Consider the following 22,253-nt stretch of genomic DNA (forward strand, 5'->3'; position numbering starts at 1 on the left):
GAAAATGACCCCAAACGTCATTTACTGCTCCCGAATTCTAAAAAATAACCTAAAATGGCCGATCCACTCGTGTTTCTTTAGATTTGGACCACTGCGACCATTGTTTTGATATTTTATGCTATCAACTCGTGTTTTTTGTGTGCAAAGACTCGAAAGGTTTGCTTCAACCAGAACGCTTTCATAACATTATATGTATTATAATACACATCAAAGTTTTACGATGAAATTTTAAAACTGCAACGTGTAGGACCACAAAATCAACATTTTTTCATAAAACATATATCGTATTTTCAGTACAATTGGATTGCTTACAGATGCGTTAACGCAAAAACGATTCCTTTCACGATTCCATCACCGAGTTATAGGTATCCTAGAAATTCTTACTCAGGATTCTCTGTGTGAGTTATGGTTGTTTTCTGCTCAAATACTCTGCTTTAAATAGTTTTCGCGGACACCGGACGGTTTTTCATTCAAATGAATAATTGCATTTTAGACTCATCGGATTTTCAAGAACTAGTAACTTACTTGGAATGTTCGGCTGAATTCTAGTGATACCAAAAAGTGATATGATAAGAATTATATATTGGTGGATTTTCAAATGAATGATTCGTTTGTTACGGAATTTATCGTATGAAAATGTTTCACCGGTATTCGATTCTTATCGTGGTGCTGATTAAATTAGTTCTAATCAACGAAAAACTCTACTAAATTATCAAGCCTAATTAATCGATGATACCTTGCACGAAAACTTTTCACTGTAATCAATCACAGTGGCTGACCCATTACAACCGGGGGACCACTGTTGGAGTTTGTTTAGTTAACTACAGTACAGGTACGAACAAAGCATATCTGAACAAACATTCCATAAACAACCATAAACAACGCTTTTCGCTTCCTTCAATGTCAGACCATCATCAGTGTACCTCGTCCCAAAAAAAAATTCGATTTCCTTCTCCCGTTTCTTCCACACAAACCGGGCAGCCGGGTGGGTGCAATTCGACTTTCCTAAATTAGATTTGTGCCTGCCTTCCTGTCTTCCGCGACGTCCATCCTGGCATGGATGGAAGTGAATTGCTTCCAATCGAATGTGTGCTATCGGCTGAACGTAGTTCTGCTGGCTTCGAAATGCAATAAAACGAAGATTTTTGGCACTGACAGGGGCATCGTCTGCAGTTCCCTGGAGACTCAACCGCGATTCAAACACGTCGGAGTCGATTTGTTCTGGTTAGAGGGTGAAACTTTCCCGTTGCTGTGTATGTCTGGAAAGTTTCGCAGATGTGAGTCCATAATTAAGGTGTCACTGGCATACCGCCACTAGCCACACACTATATGATTACTATGTTGTGCTTAGTTATGTTTGGTTTCGTTTTGTGTGGGGTGAATAAGTCCGAAAGAACATGGTAGATATAGAAACGATTGCTATAGCATTTGACCGCTGTTCCGTTTCGAAAGGCCCACCGATGAACTTTCAGTACACTTGTAATAACAATAAATAATTTTATTCCTTTACAGCTCTCCAAATGTTTTAAAATCTAGTTGGTTACAACCAGAGAAAATCAAATCAACTAAGACTCAAATTTACCTACACGGCTCCGAATTTAAGAGAAATGACCTCCGTTAAGGATACGGCATCGTTCTTTGCCAACGGCAGTTCGAACCAGTTCGACTTCGTGCTTGGCTTATATCCACAAGTTTTAAAGCTAAAGGCAGAAAACAAATGCAAAAAACCCGAAGAACTGATCCGGCTGGACGATTGGTATCAGAACAAACTGCCCCAGTTGATCAAGAAGCGTGGCAAAGAACGATTTATGGTACACGAGGAACTGGTTCAGACGATGAAATGGAAGCAGACACGTGGTAAATTTTTCCCACAGCTATCATACTTGATCAAAGTCAACACCCCGCGGGCAGTTCAAGCAGAAACGAAGAAAGCTTTCAAAAAACTGCCGAACCTAGAGCAGGCGATCACAGCGCTGTCGAATCTGAAAGGCGTTGGAACGACGATGGCTTCAGCATTGCTTGCCGCCGCTGCACCAGAGACCGCTCCCTTCATGGCGGACGAATGCCTGATGGCGATACCGGAGATCGAAGGCATCGACTATACCACACGTGAGTACATGAACTTCGTGCAGCACATTCAATCCACAACAGACCGGTTGAACGAGGAAGTGCACGGGCCGGTGAGTAGTTCAAACACCGACGGTAGTAACGATGAGGATGACAGTAGCAACGATACGCCGAAAATTGAGAAAAAATGGTCCCCGCATAATGTTGAACTAGCCCTGTGGACACACTATGTTGCCCGAGAACTGCAACCGGAGCTGCTCGATAACATGCCGCCTGCCGTTGATGGTAGTAAAAATAGCTATTCTCGAAATCCGGTGTCCACGACTACGCCGTCGAAGACTCCTGCTACACCTGCCGCCACAAACGGTGCTTCGGTATCGCTGGCATCGTCCGAAAATAACACCATGGAGGAACCGTCCGATGAGAGCAATCTGGACACGGAACTTGGCAAAGCGACCTCAGATGAATCCTCGAAGGATAACAAGTACATCGACAGTTTGGACGAATGCACCAAGTCGGAGGATAGTCTAGAGAAACCCAGCACGACCACAACTAGTATTCGCAACAACAACAGCGATGAGGTGAACGACAGCGACTCACAGAGTAGTGCAAAGAGGTCCACGACTGGTGGTGAAGACGAGGACGAGGAGGATGAGGAAGATGACGAAGAGGAAGATGCCGACGAGGAAAGTTCGGCAGATGGGGCTCCGAACGCAAAGAAGACTAAGTTTGAGTAGAACATGAAACAGGTGTAATGAGAGGGATGGAATGGCGTGGCATAGTTATCTTGTTACAATTAAGGCCTGTCGGAAGCTGGCACACAAGAATCACAAATCAAAATCAGTTAACATAATTACCGTCGCAGCTACTAACCGACCGATGCGGCGAACGACATGAGGACAGTACGTAGGGCAGGCAGCTCCGTTGGAGCGCACAAGGTGGCACAGGGAAAGGGAGGAGGAGTAGTGGGTTTTAAGTGCGCCGGAAGGAACTGAAAACACTAGGTACAAATTATGTTGAACTGATTGCAAGTGGAAAATCATGTGAGTGTGGAAGATAGCGGAATACGAAAGCTTCGATTGGGTCGGGTTTTTTGGGGGAGAAGAAGAAAATAAAGGAGGCACAAGAAGTTGTATAAGAAAGAGGGAATCTATTGGATAATAGTATGTAGGTGAGTTCTGCTTCTCGCTAGTGATTGAAGTGGAGGAAAAGAGAGGGGGCGTTAATATTGTTGCGGCACAATTATAACGATGCCAGAGTGCGAGGGCGAACGAGAGTGGACGAGAGTTTTATCATTAAGCTAAATTTATTTGACACTCTCGCAGTAGATCTTTTAGACAAAGAAGGAAGCGCGGTCGAACCTTCGAAGTGCTAGTTGATGTTCAGTATCTTAATGAATCAGTCGAAGAGCGCTCGTTAGGTTTCTGTTTTTTCTCTGTGTTTTTATCTATTGCTTTGCTGAATTCTTTTTTTTCGGTAGCGTTGGCTTAATTGAATCAAGTGGAAAATGCAATTCTCTAATTAAATCTCTATACAGCTGGCAGTAGTCAAACGGTCGGTGGATTTTAATTACGTAATAGAAGAATAGAGGCTGGTGGATATTGTTGGTGTACATGCCCGGAGAACTGGTTTAGATTGAAAGATTTGGGAAATGGTGATGCATGCGAATTGTTTATTGTTTTTCCTTATTTCGATTTTATTCTGTAAAATTGCAGATGAATTTATTTCTTGAAATCTCAAGATTCAATTACCCGGATCATCAGCAATATGACGTGGGATAGATGAAACTGTAAACTATTAAATTTCATTATTGGTTCAGCAAAGATAAGAGCAATCAAAAGTTTGATTGAGCAGTGAAGTGTAAGTTTGAATCTGAATTCAATTGACTCAATGCAGTTAAACTTTTTCCGAACAAGGTAACTTCTTCTTTTGAGGGTTTACAAAATATATCCTGTTGTTACAGCGCGATCAATTTCTAAGTATTGGATTGCGAGAGGTAGGTTAATGATGATTAGGGTCATTTCGCATTTGTTGATATTCTGTGAACTATTTCTTTTCATGAATAAGTTTTTAACAGCTAAAGTTACTACAAGCCGCTCTGGAAAGTCTAATTTGAACTGTTATAAATTGCTTCTTGAAACTAAAAATCTATCTTTGACAAAATATGAAAATCAAAGATAACGAACGATGATGAAATGCAAAAAAAAACATTAAACATAGTACACGAAAAAATCACAAGGGTTGTGTGGAAAGCCACGACCGCAAAGTGACGTAGAATGTAATATACATAAAGGATGCGGCAGGAAAAACAACGAAAATGTGTGGTACTACTTCAAATCTCATTTTCAACTTCTTTGTGCAATTATCGAGTCGAGTAGGTTCTTTCAAAAAAATGTACTCGATGTGTTCTCCATTTCTATCAATGACATCTTCAAGACAACGTCGGAGAGTGAGCATGTTTTTCAAACGTAGTCCTCCGATATCGACAACCACGTACGCGTTATGACAGACTTCAAAATCTTGGAACAAGGATGAAATGGTTTGCAGGTTTGTGCCACAACATACACCCTCACTGTATACTCCAACGAGATACTGAACTTCTGAGGAGCTCCAAATCTTTGGACCAAAATTTTATGTTTTCTATTTGCCATCGTTGGCTCCAATTTGGCGTGATATGGCGTACCATTCTGTTATGGAACAATGTATTGATCCTAAGAGAAGTTGGCCTTCATCCAAGATAGTACTTATTGTAAATAACGATATACACTACGGTATTGATTTTTAAGCCAGCATTAATGAAAACAGGCGGTTTTTTCAACCCATTGAACAACACCAAGCTAAACGACCGGGTTGCAAAAAATTTTTGTGTGGCCGATTTGATCACGTTTAGCGTACGTGCAAACCGCGAACCTCTACTTTCCGGGCTCCGGTGCTTAGGTTCCTCTAGACACTTTTTGATGCTATAAACTATATCATTCCGGGGGAGCTGCAAGCTTGTAATACCCTTTGTCGTTCATTTTGTCAATTTTGCAATAAAATAATTCTGTTATTTTGATGCACCACTTCAAAGTGAACGTAACCAAATACACTGTCAACAAAAATAGGTTATTAGTTACGCAATTTACCCCAATAATAACCCTTTATAAGGCCGTGGAAACTACGCAAGGAATTGACATAAACCTAAGTAAAACGTATTCCTTTCAGGAGAAACAACACATCTGTGCCTTTGTACAATTCACTATTGAATCAATTGAAAAAATTGGTGGCAATAAAGTTGCCACTGCCCGTTAACCGTACAAACGTTGGTGGCAATATAATTGCCACTGCCCGTTAACCCCCAAAACGATGGAAACATTTTTTTTGCAGCTGCATTGTAAGCTTCTTTTTTTTGTAATAATAAAAAATGAAACATCATAGTAATTAGATTGTAGCAGTAAGACTTCATTTATCTTGAATTGTAAAGATCAAAGTAAAGAATTGTTCAAGTAATATTCTGAACAAAATTTTCGGAAGAAATTTGAAATTTGTCGTCATATACACCATGTATTTTAAGAAAACAACTGCATAATCTAACACAGTAGGTCCTAAATAGGATGTTTCTGGTGAAACATCCTACCGGTTTGTTAGATTTTTACCAAATTAAGAAGAAATTTCCGAACGACGTTCTAAAATCTTGGTTTGTTTGCATAAAAATGAAGCTAAAATGAATATTGCAAACTTCTAGCAGTTCTAGAAAAAACTAAGGTGTTCTAAGACACCTTTAGAAGTCTTTGGTTAATCGAAATTCAAAAATAATAACAAATAAAAGCGAAATTCAAAAATAGAAAAAAATGTATTTTGTTGGTGGTAATATAGTTGCCACTGCCTTATAAAGGGTTAAAGGGTAGGAAGGAATGTCAAATCATCAAAGGAATATTTCTTGTACTCTAAAATCCTCACATTCCAAATTTGGTTCCGTTTGCCTGATTGGTTCTAAAGTTATGTAGAAATTTGTGTTTTATTTGTGTGGGAGCCCTCCCTTTCAAAAGAGGTTCCGTTTGCTTGATTAGGTCTCGAATAATGCAGAAACTTGTGTTTCATTCGTATGGGACCCCTCCTTTTTTTTCATTGGAGAAAGTGCCGGCTCAGGTACCTACTACTGATGCTGCCCGCTACCGCACAAAGGCAGCTTTTTACTAGAGAAAGCACCGCACCAGCTTGCTCTGCTACTATCGCTGCTGATACCCGCTGCCCTGATACTGCTAAGTCAGGACAGTCCTAGTCGCTATCCAGTACTTTTATAACTGGTTTAAACAAAAGCATACTTTTATATAGGCCAAATAATATATTCCCGATTTACTGGTCTAAAATTCTGTCGACCGTGCTTGGAGTAGTAAGCATTAAACGACCAAAAAGAGGTCAAATTCAATTCAACAGTACAATAGTTCGACTAATCAAATTACAATTTTCTGCATTTGGGCAGACTCATAGAAGATTTTACAATCGATTGCTGCAAGAACCGAGGAAATCCATCGAAAACTAGCCGAATTAATAGCATTTAAAGATGGACATATTTTTCACTTTTCCGTTTTTAACTAACAGGGATGTGAATAAATATGACGAACTTTCTGAAAGACGTAGTTCTACGTCAAAGGTAACAGACAACACTGGTTACCAAAAACCGTTTTAAGTCGAGTATTAGATATGTTTTTGCAAAGTTGGTTTATTAGTTGGTGCTAAATGCTTACAACTTTCACTCCAATCTACCCATTAAATTGCGCCATCTTTCTTACGCTCTTTCATCCTTCATTCTCTTAAGACTTGGTCATTTTTTAAAGGCCACCCCTGTTTTCCAGAGCTTGCCGTTCATTCCTCCCAGAATCTTTCTGTTGGGCGAAGTTCTGTTGAGGGTTTGCCTCCTTCGGCAAAAAACAAGATGGTTGGCTTCCCAACACTCGCATAATGTCACAATGCCAGATCCGGCCATTCTTTTTTTGTATATTGGGTCGTTGATGGTGCCGGTCGTTATGTACGGCTTGTTGAATAAGCAGCACTCACAGTCACGCTGAATACTTCTAGACCAATTTTTCGACCTTTTTTTCCGGAACTTGCCGACGAGAAACTTCACATCGGTCTCGGCGCCCATTACGATGCATTTTTGCTGCATCGATCTCTCGTGGTACAGCCTCCTGGCGTTAGATTTGGCCACCGTGTTCTGTTTATCGGTTCAGTTAGGCACCATTCTTGCCTTGAAGACACGAAGCTCGGCCCGCTTCGGCCGAAAGGTTTGGATTTCGCTTGAAGGAATCTCTCACCTTCCTTGTTTTCACGGTCGTATTAGCTGTCAATTAGAAATTTACCACACGGAATACGGTCGAATGGTCGATTCTGTGCTCATAATTGTTCATCAAAGCACTCCTTGCTTGGAAACCTTCTCAATAACCTCTTGACAGTTGGCGACGAAATTTTGCAAATGTCAACATTACACTCTGAACTAGTTTTAGCCAAAATTTCTTCAATTTTCACCCATACAACAACAAGCAGCACTGGAATTCGATTCAGTAGAGACAGAGTCACACAAATTTGCACACAACACATCGACCATCAAACAGTAAGCGCTGATCTCCTTTTTATTTTTGTGTTCTCTTCTCCCCATTTGCTCTTTTGCATTTTACTCAGAACAGAATACGTATCATTGGCGAATTCTGAATCATCTTATGATATTAAATTCAATATCTGTTAGGATGGGGTCTCAATGTAAACTTACATGTTTTGTTTCTTGGCCAACTTCTCACTTAGTTACTGAAAAGCAAATGAAAACTGCTGTATTTTGGAAGGAGAGAGAAAACATTTGTTTACCCTTCGCACACTATGATTGTGAGTGAAAATGAATTCCGCGACTAAAAAGCTCTACGACTAAATGTGGTTAATTGCCCACTCTTTGTTAGAAAAAAACTAGTTTTCTCAGACGTGTAACAGGTAAAGGAGGAAGCGTGAGCAAAAATTAACGTGACGGAAAACTAACACACAGAGCTCGAAGTGCGTGCAAATAACAGCCCTTACAACAAGTTGTGTATGCAAGAAAGTGTTGCATTTTTTTCGAATGAATTTTTTAAATCAATTTCCTCATACTCAAAAAAAGGGTTCATCTTTTTTGCCACCGACAAATAACGTTTTGCATTTATTTGAAAGGTGAGTTTGTACATAAACAAAAAAAATCGAATTTCGAGCTTGAGGATGAGCTTGACAACCGCTTACTTCGTAGTTGTTCCTTCATGATGCATCTTCACTGAAGTTGCACAATAATTCAGTGGCTTCCGCTTTGAATAGATCGATAACGACACCGACCGAGTTTACCTCTGCATCTCCTTGACTGCGACGGAAAGGAAGGGTTGTGTCACCATGGTAAGTGACGGAGTATAACAATGTTGCGCGCGACGTTAACTCATTACGACGGTGAGAGATGTTTGTTTTCGTTTTCAAACACCGCGATCCTATGCGTTTGACGCGCGTGAAAATCATTCTAAGTATTTGTATAAATGTCGTTTTTCATTCCCGAAAGCTTCAAAAAAGCAATACGGTAGATGCGGTTCTTGGAAAGGTATATATTGCGCAGTCAATCACGATGTTTATTGACCGAGCGAAACCTACTTTTGTTTGCAACGTGCTTGAATAAAACCAACGAGCAAGCAGTATCTGGCTAAACGGCCACCGTGAGACATGAATAAAAGCGAAGTCACTACGCTTCGAAAACCCGAAAAAATCGACTTACCATAGAAGCGCTTGCTACGAATAGCGATGTAAAGTGCCATGAGAAAAAAAAATGAATGGGTTCAGTGTTTTATTGTATACGTTATTTAAATTACCGATTGTTTTTTCGAAACTCATCAGATGAGAATTCAATCATAACACAGTATATGTGCTGATATCCTATATTTAGAGACCTTTGCTGCAAGTATTCAGATCACGCATTCGATTTCAAGATACGCCGGTCTTAAAAAAGAATTAGAATTTCGGCTAAAAAATGCAGTACAAACATGACGTAGTATCTCAAATGTCCTGCCAGTAGGCGTCTAACCGTTTGCATTAAAAAAATGATTTTTTTCGTATGGTGATAAAAATCTAAGACAGATAGTTAAGTCTGATAAATGTCCAAAAAAAAAATGAAAATTGCAAAATAATTCTTCACCCTTGCGAACGGCCTTCCAACACTTTATCGGAATATTCGCCAGCTGGGGGACGTTGGGCGGGTTCGTCGACTTGGGTACCACATCGATATTTAGCCACTTCATCTCCTATGGTATTTCTTGATGAACGACGCAACTTTCGGCAAGCACTTCGTACAATAAATTTACCCGTTCTCGGCCAGTCCGGAGCGAAAGAAGAGCGGCTTTGACATCCCTTTTTTGCCGACTGTCAGCCACAGCAGCACCTGTTTGGGGAACTTCACCTCGGAGTTCACTTCCTTCGTAAAGAAAATGAAATACAAAGCGCCCTGCCAGTCGTTGCCATCCAGGGTGAGGCAGGTCTCGTCGTCCATCACCATCGCGATTTGCCGGGAAAATCGACTTGACCATCTTATTCACCCGCTGCCACTACGTCACTGTCTACAGCTCCCAGACCAGTGGATGGGACTACCGCTTCCAAGCGCACGCAGCGATGTAGTCACTATTTCCCCGGTCTTCCTCTTTAGCATCCTTTGGAGCTTCTTGTCATTCAAAATCGTCGGCCGTCCGGAACCGGTCTTTTTTCCGATGCTCTGACTGTTGTCCAATAGGGCCAATATGTTTTAGATGCCGGAACGGGCCTATGCGGCGTCCACAAAGTGCCGCACGATGTCCGTTTGCGATGCGGCGGAGTACCGTGCTTTGAACGCACACACTTCTTAACAGAGTTGCTTCACCGTTTTCGTCATCACGGTTAAAGTTCGACTGATAGAGCTGTAATTTTTTTGCTGTTGACTCATGGGTTGCCATGATTGATGCTGCTTGGGTAGTTCCGTCAGTGCGTGTGAAGGTGTTAACCCATGAAAATCGGCAATTTTTGTCCATTCAATGCAAACGTTACTGCTGACCCAGACGGATGTATATGGCCTTCGTAGAAAACTTCGTTTGTTACCGTGTGTACTAAAGAATGAATTTGCGATGCCCTCATTATCTTAGCACTATCCCGTATAATTGTATGCGACCGATGGTATGATGCAACTTCTTATTTTGCAAATGTTGACAGTTGACATCTTCTGCTAACTTAGCTACGGCTTTCGTATCAACTTTAGTTTGTTTGAACAATGTATACAATGTTCGACGTAACCAAATCTGCGTTAAGTTTACGATCGTGCACCAACAACGTCCACCAGTCTTAACTCGAAAACGAACTGCCGATCGTTCCGTATCCGTTTAAAATAAATCCAAGCAAAACAGTAACAAACAGTAGCTATCAAACACCCCAGCCGATAGTCTATGTTAGTCATCACTATTTGTTCAGTAATGTTTATCGTAAACCATATAAAAGGTGTGGTTTTTTTACTGTGCATGATCGATTAGCTTTTGTTTTTATCATGGTTTTTTATCAAACCGTTTACCAGGGCACATTCCAACTGTAGACATTGTTCTGCTTGTTCGAGTAATGAAAAAAAAAAACGTAAATTCTACCCTAGAAAAAAATACCACAACTTAAACACACGTATACATAAAACAAAAAAAAAGAAAACAAAGTCAAAAGTAGAAGATAAATGTTTTGGATCAAATTCAAAATCAACGTCGAAGACCCATATTTTCAGTTTCATGAAAGTGCTTGGAGATAGCATATGTAACGCAAATATTTATAACCTGATTGTATGAAAAGAAGAAAAAAAACGAATTAACACACATTTCGGTTTAGTAGAAATATTGAGCTAAGAAAACTCTTATATAAATATCAATTCGTATAGACATTATTTATTGTAACTATTAATTATTATCATTATTATTGAGAGTAAACAATTCGGTCACTCACAATCTAATCAAAATAAAAATCTTGCAAAAATACCAACTGCGACAGATCAGCCAATCGTACGAGAAGAATGAAACTAGTATTAGTTGACGTTTTTTCTGTTTCCCTTACGAATAATGTTAAGTAAATACATTATACGAACATGTTAGAGCAGAAGTAAATAAACAGGAAACAACCACAAGGAACACAAAAATGACAGTTACTGACAGACACCATCCGGGAAGCACTCTTACAGTTTTAGTGTAAAGCGGAAGCATCTGTATCACCACTACTTGCATACAGCAAACTACAATAGCAAACCTGAGCGTGGAAAAAAGCGTTAGAAAACAAAAAGATTATTACAAGACAAACCTATACACACAGTTATGGAAAACCAATAGCGATGCTAGGAACTAGTAATCAAACCAATAAGGATGAAGACAAAAAAAAAAAACAAAACAAAAACCACTAATAGCCTTTAATAAAATATAAAAAAAGAACAAGAAATAATTTAATAAATGTAAAGAGTAAGTAGAACACGCTGAGACTACCAAGAAAAACAATGATACCTACACACACACATACACAACACACTAGAAATTCACTGAAATCAAGTAGGGTTTAATACGTGCAAAGTCGAAGCGCGGTGGCAAAGTGAATGATTCTAGCGGTAAAAAAATACTGAAATGCAAATTTACAGAAAAGTAAAATTAAATAAATTAAGTGATTATAATACAAAAAAAATCCGATTTGTTTTCTTTAGTGTCCGAACTTTTTTCCCGCAGCTGGAGTTGGCAGTCTCATTCCGGTAGGAAATTATGAGCTTATAGGAGTGGTAATTTTCTCGCAGCAGCAGTAGTACAACCATTTAGCAAAACTTTGTCGTTTGACCCGCGCTTTGCTGGGTTTCTTTACTGCATGACTATAACAGCACGATATTACAGGTACCGCGAAAGCAGGCCCCGATGGGAGACAATAATTAGAGTGTAAACGCTTGTAAGCTCCTCTCTTGCTCTACATGTCGCCAATATTTTGCTAGGATTTGCATCACACTCAATTCAAGTAAGTACCCTAGTTAATGTTTTGCATATGTATTCGGGAGAAACAACAATTGGAATGAAATTTACCATTTGGGAAAATTAGTTGGTTAATTTTCCGGATTGACATAGTGCCAAATATTTTGGTTTATATTTCTTTCAATAATTAAACAACAACCTGGAAGGGTTATATTCTACTAATCATGGTTGGTTTCTAAGGGCGACAAAATTTTTCTCGCACACCACTCCGAAACACTACACAATTTACCGCATCGCCTCGCCTCGAGGTGCCACTGCTGCGTGCCGAGTAATCCGGAAGCGCGAGGGGAAAAGGATTACTGCTTTCATTTGGTAGAATCGCCTTTAATTGTCATCCACCACACCACCCACCACCACGACAGTCGAGTCGACTAGTGTCTGATGGTGACTGTCCCCCGGTGACCAACCGCAGCGTGGTGGCCCGTACACGAACTGACTGGCTAACCACGTCTGTCTGACTGCCGGGGCGGGAAACTTACTGTCCGGGAGGTGTTTAGCATGCGGGTCATGCGAGTTCAACAACGACGAACGTTCAACCAAGTCCCCCGGAGGTGAAAAACGACGTCCTATTGTGAACAATTTTTCATTTCGCTCCGTCGCTACTTTCACCTGGCGAACGATCTTGGTGGAGGTGTTTCTGTTGAATAGGGGTCCTGGAAACCAGAGCTCGTGGTATCCTTTACCATGTGCGGAAACTACTCTGCAAACTGTCCGCCGCTGCGGTGAAAAATGATTCCTTTATTTAAATATGAAAATTATTCTGCTCTGGTGCTGCGAATGAATGAATAATGTCTCTTCGTGGATTACGCCGCCGTTGTCTTGGGAGTGCTGCGGGAAGAGATTTAATTTTCGCCCCACATTTCCGCGCTTGGATTTGGCATATATTTATTAACTTACTTTAGAGTATTATTTTCCCGCTGCATTGAATTCAAGAGAATGCTTTCACATTTATAAGGTATATTTTTTCATCCTTCTTGAGTTGTAATTGTTTCGTATCAGTTGTGTATTCATTGAAAATCTAACTCAAAAACAACAAAGTTATTCCATTTTTAAACAGAAAAAAACGAGAATTGTACGGAATAATTTACTTTAGAACTATTACATACAATTATTCGCTGCAGCGCACCAAATCTTTAACTAAACGGCTCCTAGCAATAATAACGAACATAAAAATTATCGATTTATCGCAATTTAACAGAAAATAGTTGAATGAGTTGAATGAATTTGTTTTCGACTAGAGTCAGGTATTTGGATCATTTTGATTCAAACGTTGTTTTTCAAAAAGGCGTTCTAGTTTCAGCGCATGAAATCTTTAAAACAATGTCTTTCGAAAACTTTAATCTCTACCAAGAAGAGTTGTAGAAATATTATTTCTAAGCCTGGGAAAAATATACACGGAAAAAAATAACTTCTTATGATTTGAATAGTGAAAAAAGTTTAAGCCGAATTTGCAAATTTGCTCCAGCCTAAAATTTTGGTAGGATTAATTACAATCATTGTTAAATTTTGATTTTGAATCAATGTTAAGGGTAAATTTTACTCTTCCAATTAAAATTGCTTCAAATTTGCCTTCAGCATAGCATTTTTAAGATCAGACATTGCCTGTTGCAAAAAAGTTTACCTGCCGCAATGCTACTTGAGTTTATTGCTGTATTTTTGTTTGTCACCGTTTTGTGATTACCAATATCAACGGTCGTTTTCGAACTACCTCCATTTGCTGTCATCACGTTCCAACTACTTACAATGTTTGCATATGACAAGCGTGCTTGTACAGAAACAGACATATTGGGCAGTACAACTGGTACAATTGGAGAATTAGCAATATGTTTTGAAAATTTGCTTTGACTGAGAAATTGAATTTTGTTTTATTTGCCTTGCCTTAACAATGGCTAAATGAACATGGTATTGGTTATCGTTACAATTGGTTTAACGAAAACGTTTATTCTTTTTCACTAAGCATTAGTCTTTTTGGTGAGAAATTCCTACAAATTTTACTTTGTTTTGGCAGAGTTAATGTTGTGCCCCACCGCAGTCCGTGTCTTTTCACTGAGTCGAATGCCGCCTTAATATCTTCAAACAGATAGTGAGTCTGCGAGTTACACTCCCAGGGTTAAAATTGGATCCTTTTTGGAACGTCTTTATCGAAACCAGCCTGGTATTCACCAACGAAAGATTCCGTTAACGGTCCTAATCTGAAGAACAGGATACGGGAGAGCAATTTGTATGTGGAGTTGAGTAACGTTATGCCTCGATAGTTGCAACCAGAGCTTCGAAATCTCACATTCAATGCTTGGAATACAGCTGAAGTGAAGCTAAGTGTGCAATCACTCTCACCCTTTGCAGTGATACTGGATTGAATCTAGTTACTCTTACCCCAAATTTAATGTTTTACTGATTCGGCTGATAACTGGCTAAGGCGCTACACTGGTTTATTGCCAAGATTTGGGAGGAGGAGGTAGTACCGGAGGACTGGATGGAGGGTACAGTGTGCCCCATCTACTAAAAAGGCGACAAGTTGGATTGCTGCAACTACCGCGCAATCACGTTGCTGAACGCCGCCTACAAGGTGCTGTTTCAAATTCTGTGCCGTCGACTATCACCGTTTGCAAGGGAATTCGTGGGGCAATACCAAGCGGGATTTATGGGTGCCCGCGCCACCACGGACCAAATATTCGCGGTGCGGCAGGTTGTACAGAAGTGCCGTGAGTATAATGTGCCCACACATCACTTGTTCATCGATTTTAAATCGGCATACGACACAATCGTTCGAGACCAGCTATGGCAGATTATGCACGATTACGGCTTTCCGGATAAACTGACACGGTTGGTCAAGTCGATGGATCGGGTTATCGTGCTCGCTATTCAACATCGCTTTGGAAGGTGTGATACGTAGGGCTGGTATCGACACGAGTGGCACGATTTTTAGAAGATCTGTTCAGCTCTTTGGCTTCGCCGATGAAGTTGATATTGTAGCACAAACCCTTGAAAAGATGACGGAGCCGTACATCAGACTGAAGGCTGAAGCCGGACGAATTGGACTGGCCATAAACGCATCGAAGACCAAGTACATGAGAGGAAGAGGTTCCAGAGAAGACAGTGTCAACCTCCCAACACGAATTGATATTAGCGGTGATGGAATCGAGGTGGCAGACGAGTTCGTGTACCTGGGCGCACTGGTGACTGCTGACAACGACACCAGCAGAGAAATTCGTCGACGCCTTATGACAGGAAATTGTGCCTACTTTGGACTCCGGAGGACGCTCCGCTCGAATAAAATCCGCCGCCGCACGAAGTTAACCATCTACAAAACACTGATCAGACCGGTACTCCTCTACGGTTACAAAACCTGGACTATGCTCGTGGAGGACCAACGCGCCCTGGGGGTTTTCGAACGAAAGGTGTTGCGTACCATCTGTGGTGGAGTGCAGATGGAAGATGGATCATGGCGGAGGCGGATGAACCACGAGTTGCATCAGCTGCTGGGAGAACCACTCATCGTTCAAATGGCGAAAAACGGGAGATTACGGTGGGCTGGACATGTCGTTAGGATGTCGGACGACAACCCGGTGAAAATGGTTCTTGATAACAACACGGCTCGAACAAGGCGATGGGGCGCGCAGCGAGCAAGGTGGCTCGATCAAGTGGAAGACGACCTGCGGGGCCTCCGCAGACGACATGGCTGGCGAGCTGCAGCCGTGGACCGAGTTGAATGGAGACGACTTCTTCGAACAGCAAGGGACACATCGGCCTGGAGCTGACTGGTAAGGTAAGGTAAGGATTCGGCTGGTGCTAATTTTGTCACGCTTTGCCATTCATTTTTTCACGAAAGTAATGAATGTTATCAAATTTTTAGCGCTTATTTAGTTTCGTCAGGCTAAAGCAAGTATTGGGAGCTTGGAGTACAGGATAAAGCTTACTTACTTATTTTACTTTTACGGCGACAGATCGATTATCGATCCAATGCCGAATCCAGAATACGTCGCCATGTCACTCGGTCTTGGGCTGCTATCCTTCAATCTCCCCTAACACCTATTTCGCGGGCATCCTCGTCGACAGCACACATCCAACGAGTGCGAAGCCTACCTCGAAGTCGACGGCCTCTATCGGGATTTTTGCTAAATATAGTCTTCGCTGGTCGTTCTTCCGGCATTCTAGCGACATGTCCAGCCCACTGCAACCTGCCGTGTTTCATCCGCTTATCTGCTTTTACCCATGCTGAGCAACCTAAGCTGAACAGCTAAAGCCCTTGGGGTCCCCGGGACCGCCGTTAGGCATTATTTCAGGGAGAGGGCCCGTCGTGCTTTTCGCACTTACCTCTATGGGTAGCAGAGCAGCCTATACAGGCCAGTTAGTTAACCGTTAACTAACTGGGACACGTCGATGGTTTCCCGTCGATTGGTGCCCTGCAAAATACTAACGATCTGTGATGCTGCCGTGATGACCGCATCCCAGATTTCCCTGTTTTCGCACATCCTACGCACTATATTCTCTGGCGTGGTGTCCATCCCACTTATTGCCAGCATTTCGTACCGTACCCGCTCGAAGCGCGGACATGTTAAGAACACATGCTCTGCGCTTTCTTCCGCACCCGTACAAGCGGGGCACATAGGGGACTCGGCGTACCCGAACCTATGCAGGTACTGCCTAAAGCAGCCATGGCCTGACAGGATCTGTGTCAGATGGAAGGTTACTTCCCCATGGCGCCTATTAATCCAGCATGCTAACTCTGGAATGAGTCGGTGTGTCCATCTACCTTTTGTAGTGTTGGACCACTCCCGCTGCCACCTGGCCATTGAGGATCACCGTATGGTGTTGCGAATACCCCTCGTGTCGCGTTGGTCGAAGCACTCTACATCCTCTTTGACGATGATGCTGATGGGCATCATGCCAGCCAGGACGCAAACCGCCTCATACGACACTGTTCGGTATGCGCACGCGACCCTTAGGCACATTAGCTTGTACGTACTCTCGAGTTTGCCGCGATGGCACGAGGTACTCAATACCTTGGACCACACTGGTCCTCCATACCTGAGTATGGACGTGGTCACGCTAGCAAGGACTTTGCGCCTGCTGCTACGAACCGCCGAGCTGTTTGCCATCATGCGAGATAGCGCTGCCACAGCCATGGAAGTTTTCTTGCAGGTATAATCGACGTGGCTCCCGAACGTGAGCTTGTCGTCGATCATAACCCCCAGAAGCTTCAACGAGCGTTTTGAGGCGATAGTGCATGTACCGGCACTAATCGATGCCTCCTGCTCAGACTTTCTGTTATTTACAACAATAACTTCAGTCTTATGGTGCGCTAGCTCCAGTTTCCTGGAGTGCATCCAGTCTTCCACTACGCGTATTGATAGCGCGGCCTTTAACTCTACCTCTCTAATAGACTCGCCATAGACCTCAAGAGTTATGTCATCGGCGAAGCCATCCGCTTATCTATATCCACCGATTTGTACACCTGGTACACTTCATGGTTTTTGCGTCTGCGCCAAACACCATTTTCTAGTTTGCCGCCAAGGATTGAACGCAAAACCCCATGCTCAAAAACCCCACGCATGCTTTATGGCCGTAGAGGGCCACGGGAAGAATTAGAGTTTTGTAGAGTGCAAGTTTAGTATGGGTTTGCAGACTACGGGACCTCAGCTAACCGCCTTTTTATCTTACGGCTAACTTTGTTGTCGCATATCACTAATGTACCCAGGTAAATAAATTCGTCGACTACTTCAAATGTTTCCCCGTCTAACGATTTCTACCAGCCACCAAACGAAATTTTGGCAGAGTTAAAGATGAGCCCTATTCTCGTAGCTTCCTTCCTGAGAGGTCCGAAGGCTTCTTCCTCTGCTCTACCCTCGGCCCTCCGTCCAATGCGATGTTGAACAATAAATTTGACAACCCGTCTCCCTGCTTCAAACCATCTAACGTCACGAGGGAGTCCGATATTTCACCGGCTATCCTGACGCATGATGTGGCTGTTCGAGATTAACCATGTTCGAGCATAATCTGCCATAACTCATTTCTCTTTACTGTATCGTACGCTACCCTGAAATCAACGATGGTGCGTCTGCAATTCTCGAAATTTATCGAGTGCGTTGAATTCTCGAAATTTATCGAGAATTAGTCGCAGGGTGAAATTTTGTCCGTATTGGAGCGTCCCCCTCGAAAACCCCATCGGTAGTCGCCAACAAAGGTCTTCGACAACGGCCTCAGTCTATGGAACAGAATACGGGAGAGTTTTGTAAACGGTGTTGAGAAGGGTTATGCCCCGATATTTACTACAGTCCAGGCGGTGGCCTTTCTTGTGGATCGGACATAAGATAAATATGAGGGCAATTCTTCATCGGACCACACTCTCAGCATGATCCGGTGTAAAGCACGATACAGCTGTTCTTAAAAAAGTTCGGCTGGAATGCCGTCCTTACCAGCTGCCTTGCAATTCTTCAGCTCTTTCACTGCTTTTTTAACCTCGTCCATGGATGGTGGGTTCACATTTTTGACATCATCCTCAATCACCATCCTGGTCTTATCGACTACACTGTTTTCTTTACCATTCAACAGCACACTAAAGTGTTCCTTCCAACGCCTGGCCACCTCCGTTCTATCGTTAATCAGGTTCCCTTCCCTATCGTTACACATGACAATGGCTGACACATTCCGGTTCCTGATTCCATTTATCTTCTTGTAAAAGCTTCCCGCATCGTGCCTAGAAAAGCAACTTTTCGCCTCCGCAAGAATCCGCTCCTAATGCTGTCGTTTTTTCCGGCGATGGAGTCTTTTTTCAGCAGCTCTAGCTTCCCGGTATCTTCCTACGCTCTGACGATGTGAACTCTGGCGCGGTTCTTTTCATCCGTCGCTTGCTGTCGCTCAGCGTCAAACCACTCATTGGACGTGGCTGTCGCAGATGTAACCAACACTTCTCCCGCTGTGGTACTGAGTGCACTGTGGATATGCCTCCACTGTTCATTCAGGCTACCTCCAACTTTCGCATGTACTCTGTAGCCACAGTTGATAGCCGTTGGATGTTCAACTGTATCCTCCTTGTGGTCCTGGATTTAAACACGTTGGACAACCGGGCGCGAATCTTGGATACCACGAGATAATGATCCGAGTCAACGTTGAGTCCACTATAAGACCTCACGTCTGTAACGTCTTGAAAGTGTCGACCATCAATCAGAACATGGTCGATCTGAGACCAGGTCTCTCCATTTGGGTGCCTCCAGGTGTGCTTACGTATATTCCGGCGTGCAAAATAAATGCTACAGGTAGCCATACTTCTGACTGCAGCTAAATTGAAGAGCCTCAGGCCGTTGTCGTTCGAAGTAGAGTGGAGGCTTTCTCTAGCATTCACGGAGTGGTAGAAGTTCTCCTACCCGGTCTGCGCATTTGCATCCCCGTTGACGATCTTCATGTCGTGTCCTGGGCACTCATTATACGTTTTTTCCAGGAGATCATAGAACTCCTCCTTCTCTTCATCGGGTTTATCGTTTTTTGTTAGGGAATTAGGATTACGTTGTCCATTGATGTGAACTTTTGTAATAGAGCCTCCCTCTAATGACACGCTCCATCTGTTTCCCTATGAACACGAAACCGACTCCGCTTTCACGCCGACACTGTAGTAGATATGGTACTTAAATGAAGTGCCCTCAATAGGATCCACTGCCCACAATAGGATCTACCGCCCGGAATTCGCGTTCTTCCGTTTTCGGCCACCTCACCTCCTGTATGGCAGCAACCTCCAGATTCACCTTCTGCAGCCCTCTAGCCAGGATACCTGCACGTGCCGGTTCGAGTAGAGTCCTTACATTCCAAGTACCGAGTTTCCAATAATCGTTATCCTTTTTCGTTCGCCTAGGTCCATATTAATATCTGGATTGTTCCTAGTATTTTACCTTCGGTATGCTGTCTCACTAGGGCTGCGATACTTAGTCTCGCGACGAAGCTGCCGTCTTAAATATAGCTGGCGAGGCACCTTACCTTACCTAGCAGGTTAGAGCCGGGGTGGCTCGCGCTGTATCAAGAAGTCGTCTCCATTCCACTCGGTTCTGGGTTGTATGGCGCCATGCTCCCAGGCGTCTTATCACTCGTAGGTCACTTTCAATCTGATCAAGCCATGGTGTACGCTGTGCTCCTCTGTTTCTGGTGCCGGAGGGGTTACTGAAAAGGGTCGTTTTAACGGGGTTGTCGTCCGGCATCCTTGCGACGTGTCCGGCCCATCGCAGTCTTAACTTTGATCAGATATGCAATGGGGGTCTCTCCTAGCAGTGCGTGCAGCTCATGGTTCATGCGTCTACGCCATTCTCCGTGTTTAGTCTGCATTCCACCGTAGATGGTTCGCAGCACCTTCCGTTCGAAAACTCCAAGGGCGTTGAAATCCTCTGAGAGCAGTGTTGTCGTCTCTAGCCCATAGAGGACTACCGGTCTAACTAGTGTTTCGTACAGCTTCAACTCATTGTCTTACGAAGTGCAAAGTAGGCACGGTTTTCCGCTTGAATGCGTCTCCGGATCTCCTTGCTGGTGTTGTTGTCAGCGTTCACCAGCGATCCTAAGTACACGAACTCGTCTTCCACCTCAAGCTCATCGCCGTATACGGTGATCCGGGGTGGGAGGCCGATAGTGTTCTCCTTGGAGCCTCTTTCCTTCATATACTTAGTTTTCGATGCATTGATCAGTAGTCCAATAGCCTAGCTTCCGCTTTTAGTCTGGTGTCGGTTTCCTCCACCGTCGCAAAGTTTCGTGCTATGATGTCGAAGTCATCAGCGAAGCCGTAAAGCTGAACCCGTTTCGTAAAAATCGTACCACTCGTGCCAATGCCCGCTCTTCGTATAACACCTTCGAGGGCGATGTTAAAAAGCAAACAAGAGAGTCCATCACCTTGTCTCAATTCTCGGCATGACTAGAAGGGACTCGAGAGCATCCCCGAGACACGCACGTAACACATCACACGGTTCATGGTAGCCTTGATCAGCCGCGTCAGTATATCCGGGAAGATATCCTTGTTCTCGTGCATGATCTGCCATAGCTGTTTTTGATCAACTGTATCATAGGCTGCCTTGAAATCGATAAAAATGTGATGCGTGGACACGTACTCACGACATTTTTGCAAAATCGGTCGGATTGAAAAAATTTGGTCCGTGGTTGCGCGGGCTCCCATGAAACCCGCCTGGTACTGCCCCACGAACCTCTTTGTTAAAGATGTTCGACGTTGGAATAAAACTTGGGAGAGTATTTTATAAGCAGCGTCGATGAGCGTAACGCCACAATAATTACAGCACTCCAGCTTGTCACCCTTCTTATAGATGGGGCAGACGACTCCCTCCATCCGCTCTTCCTGCAGTTTTTCCTCTTCCCAGATCTTAGAGATGACCCAGTGCAGTGCTCTAGCAAGCATTACTTTACCATGTTTGTAGAGCTCGCCCGGCAGGCCGTCTTTGCCGGTGGCTTTGTTGTTCTTCAGCCTCCCAATCTTCCGCTGAATTTCGTGGAGGTCGGGGACTAATTCCCTGTCATCTACTGCTGGCACTTCCAGGTCCGTTCCAGTTCCGCTTCTGTTTGTTGCATCGCCATTCAGATGTTCATCGAAGTGCTGCTTTCACCTGTCGACCACCTCGCTGTCGTTCGTGATGAGGTTACCTCCTATATCCTTGCAAAAGTCGGCTCGCGGCACATAGCCTCACTAGCAGTGAACAGCTCTTCTAGCTCTTCATGGTCACGATCCTCTTGCTGGCGCTTTTTACGTCTCAGGATCGTGGTCATGTCGTTCCTTGCCCGTCTGTATTTGACCAAGTTCTCTCTCGTCCTTACCCTCAGGTAATTTACCCAGGTCCGGTTTTTCTCTGTCACCGCTGCCTGGCATTCCCCATCATACCAGTCGTTTCTACCACTCGGCGCCTCTGTTCCTAATGTCGCGGATTCCCTGATGGCCGTGCGGATCGAGGTCCAGCCATCCTCGGGAGAAGCTGCGCCGAGCTCCTCTGCCGTGGGTAGTGCCGCTTCAAGCTGTTGCGCGTAGACTTTGGCAGCTTGCGGGTTCCGTAGCTGCTTGTTGTTGAGCCGCGGGGATCGGCTCTATCGTGACTGGTAGACAGTCGACAGTTTTGAGCGCATACAAACCGCCACTAAGTAGTGGTCCGAGTCAATGTCCCACCTCGGTAGGTGCGTATGTTGGTG

General features: G+C 43.4%; 2 protein-coding genes across 13 annotated transcripts in view; both read left to right on the top strand.

Annotated features, from left to right (window-relative positions):
* LOC129732307 (probable serine/threonine-protein kinase mps1) overlaps positions 1 to 11,754 on the top strand; it is a 32,683-nt gene extending 20,929 nt beyond the window's left edge. For all 11 annotated transcript variants that reach the window (XM_055693094.1, XM_055693098.1, XM_055693099.1 and 8 more), the window contains exon 3: positions 1,513 to 11,754. In XM_055693094.1, coding sequence (XP_055549069.1) covers positions 1,608 to 2,804 — 1,197 coding nt within the window. In that variant the 5' untranslated portion in view covers positions 1,513 to 1,607 and the 3' untranslated portion in view covers positions 2,805 to 11,754. The remainder of the gene's footprint in view (positions 1 to 1,512) is intronic.
* Positions 1 to 22,253, top strand: part of LOC129732306 (protein tincar) — a 414,177-nt gene that overhangs the window by 162,283 nt on the left and 229,641 nt on the right. Inside the window, exon 4 of one of the 2 annotated variants that reach the window (XM_055693091.1) lies at positions 11,961 to 12,078. The exons of the other annotated variant lie outside the window; for it this stretch is intronic. The gene's annotated coding sequence lies outside the window, so the exon portion shown is untranslated. The remainder of the gene's footprint in view (positions 1 to 11,960; positions 12,079 to 22,253) is intronic. 2 annotated transcript variants of the gene reach the window in all.

This window comes from Wyeomyia smithii, chromosome 3 (assembly GCF_029784165.1).
Source record: "Wyeomyia smithii strain HCP4-BCI-WySm-NY-G18 chromosome 3, ASM2978416v1, whole genome shotgun sequence".
In the NCBI taxonomy this organism is placed as follows: domain Eukaryota; kingdom Metazoa; phylum Arthropoda; class Insecta; order Diptera; family Culicidae; genus Wyeomyia; species Wyeomyia smithii.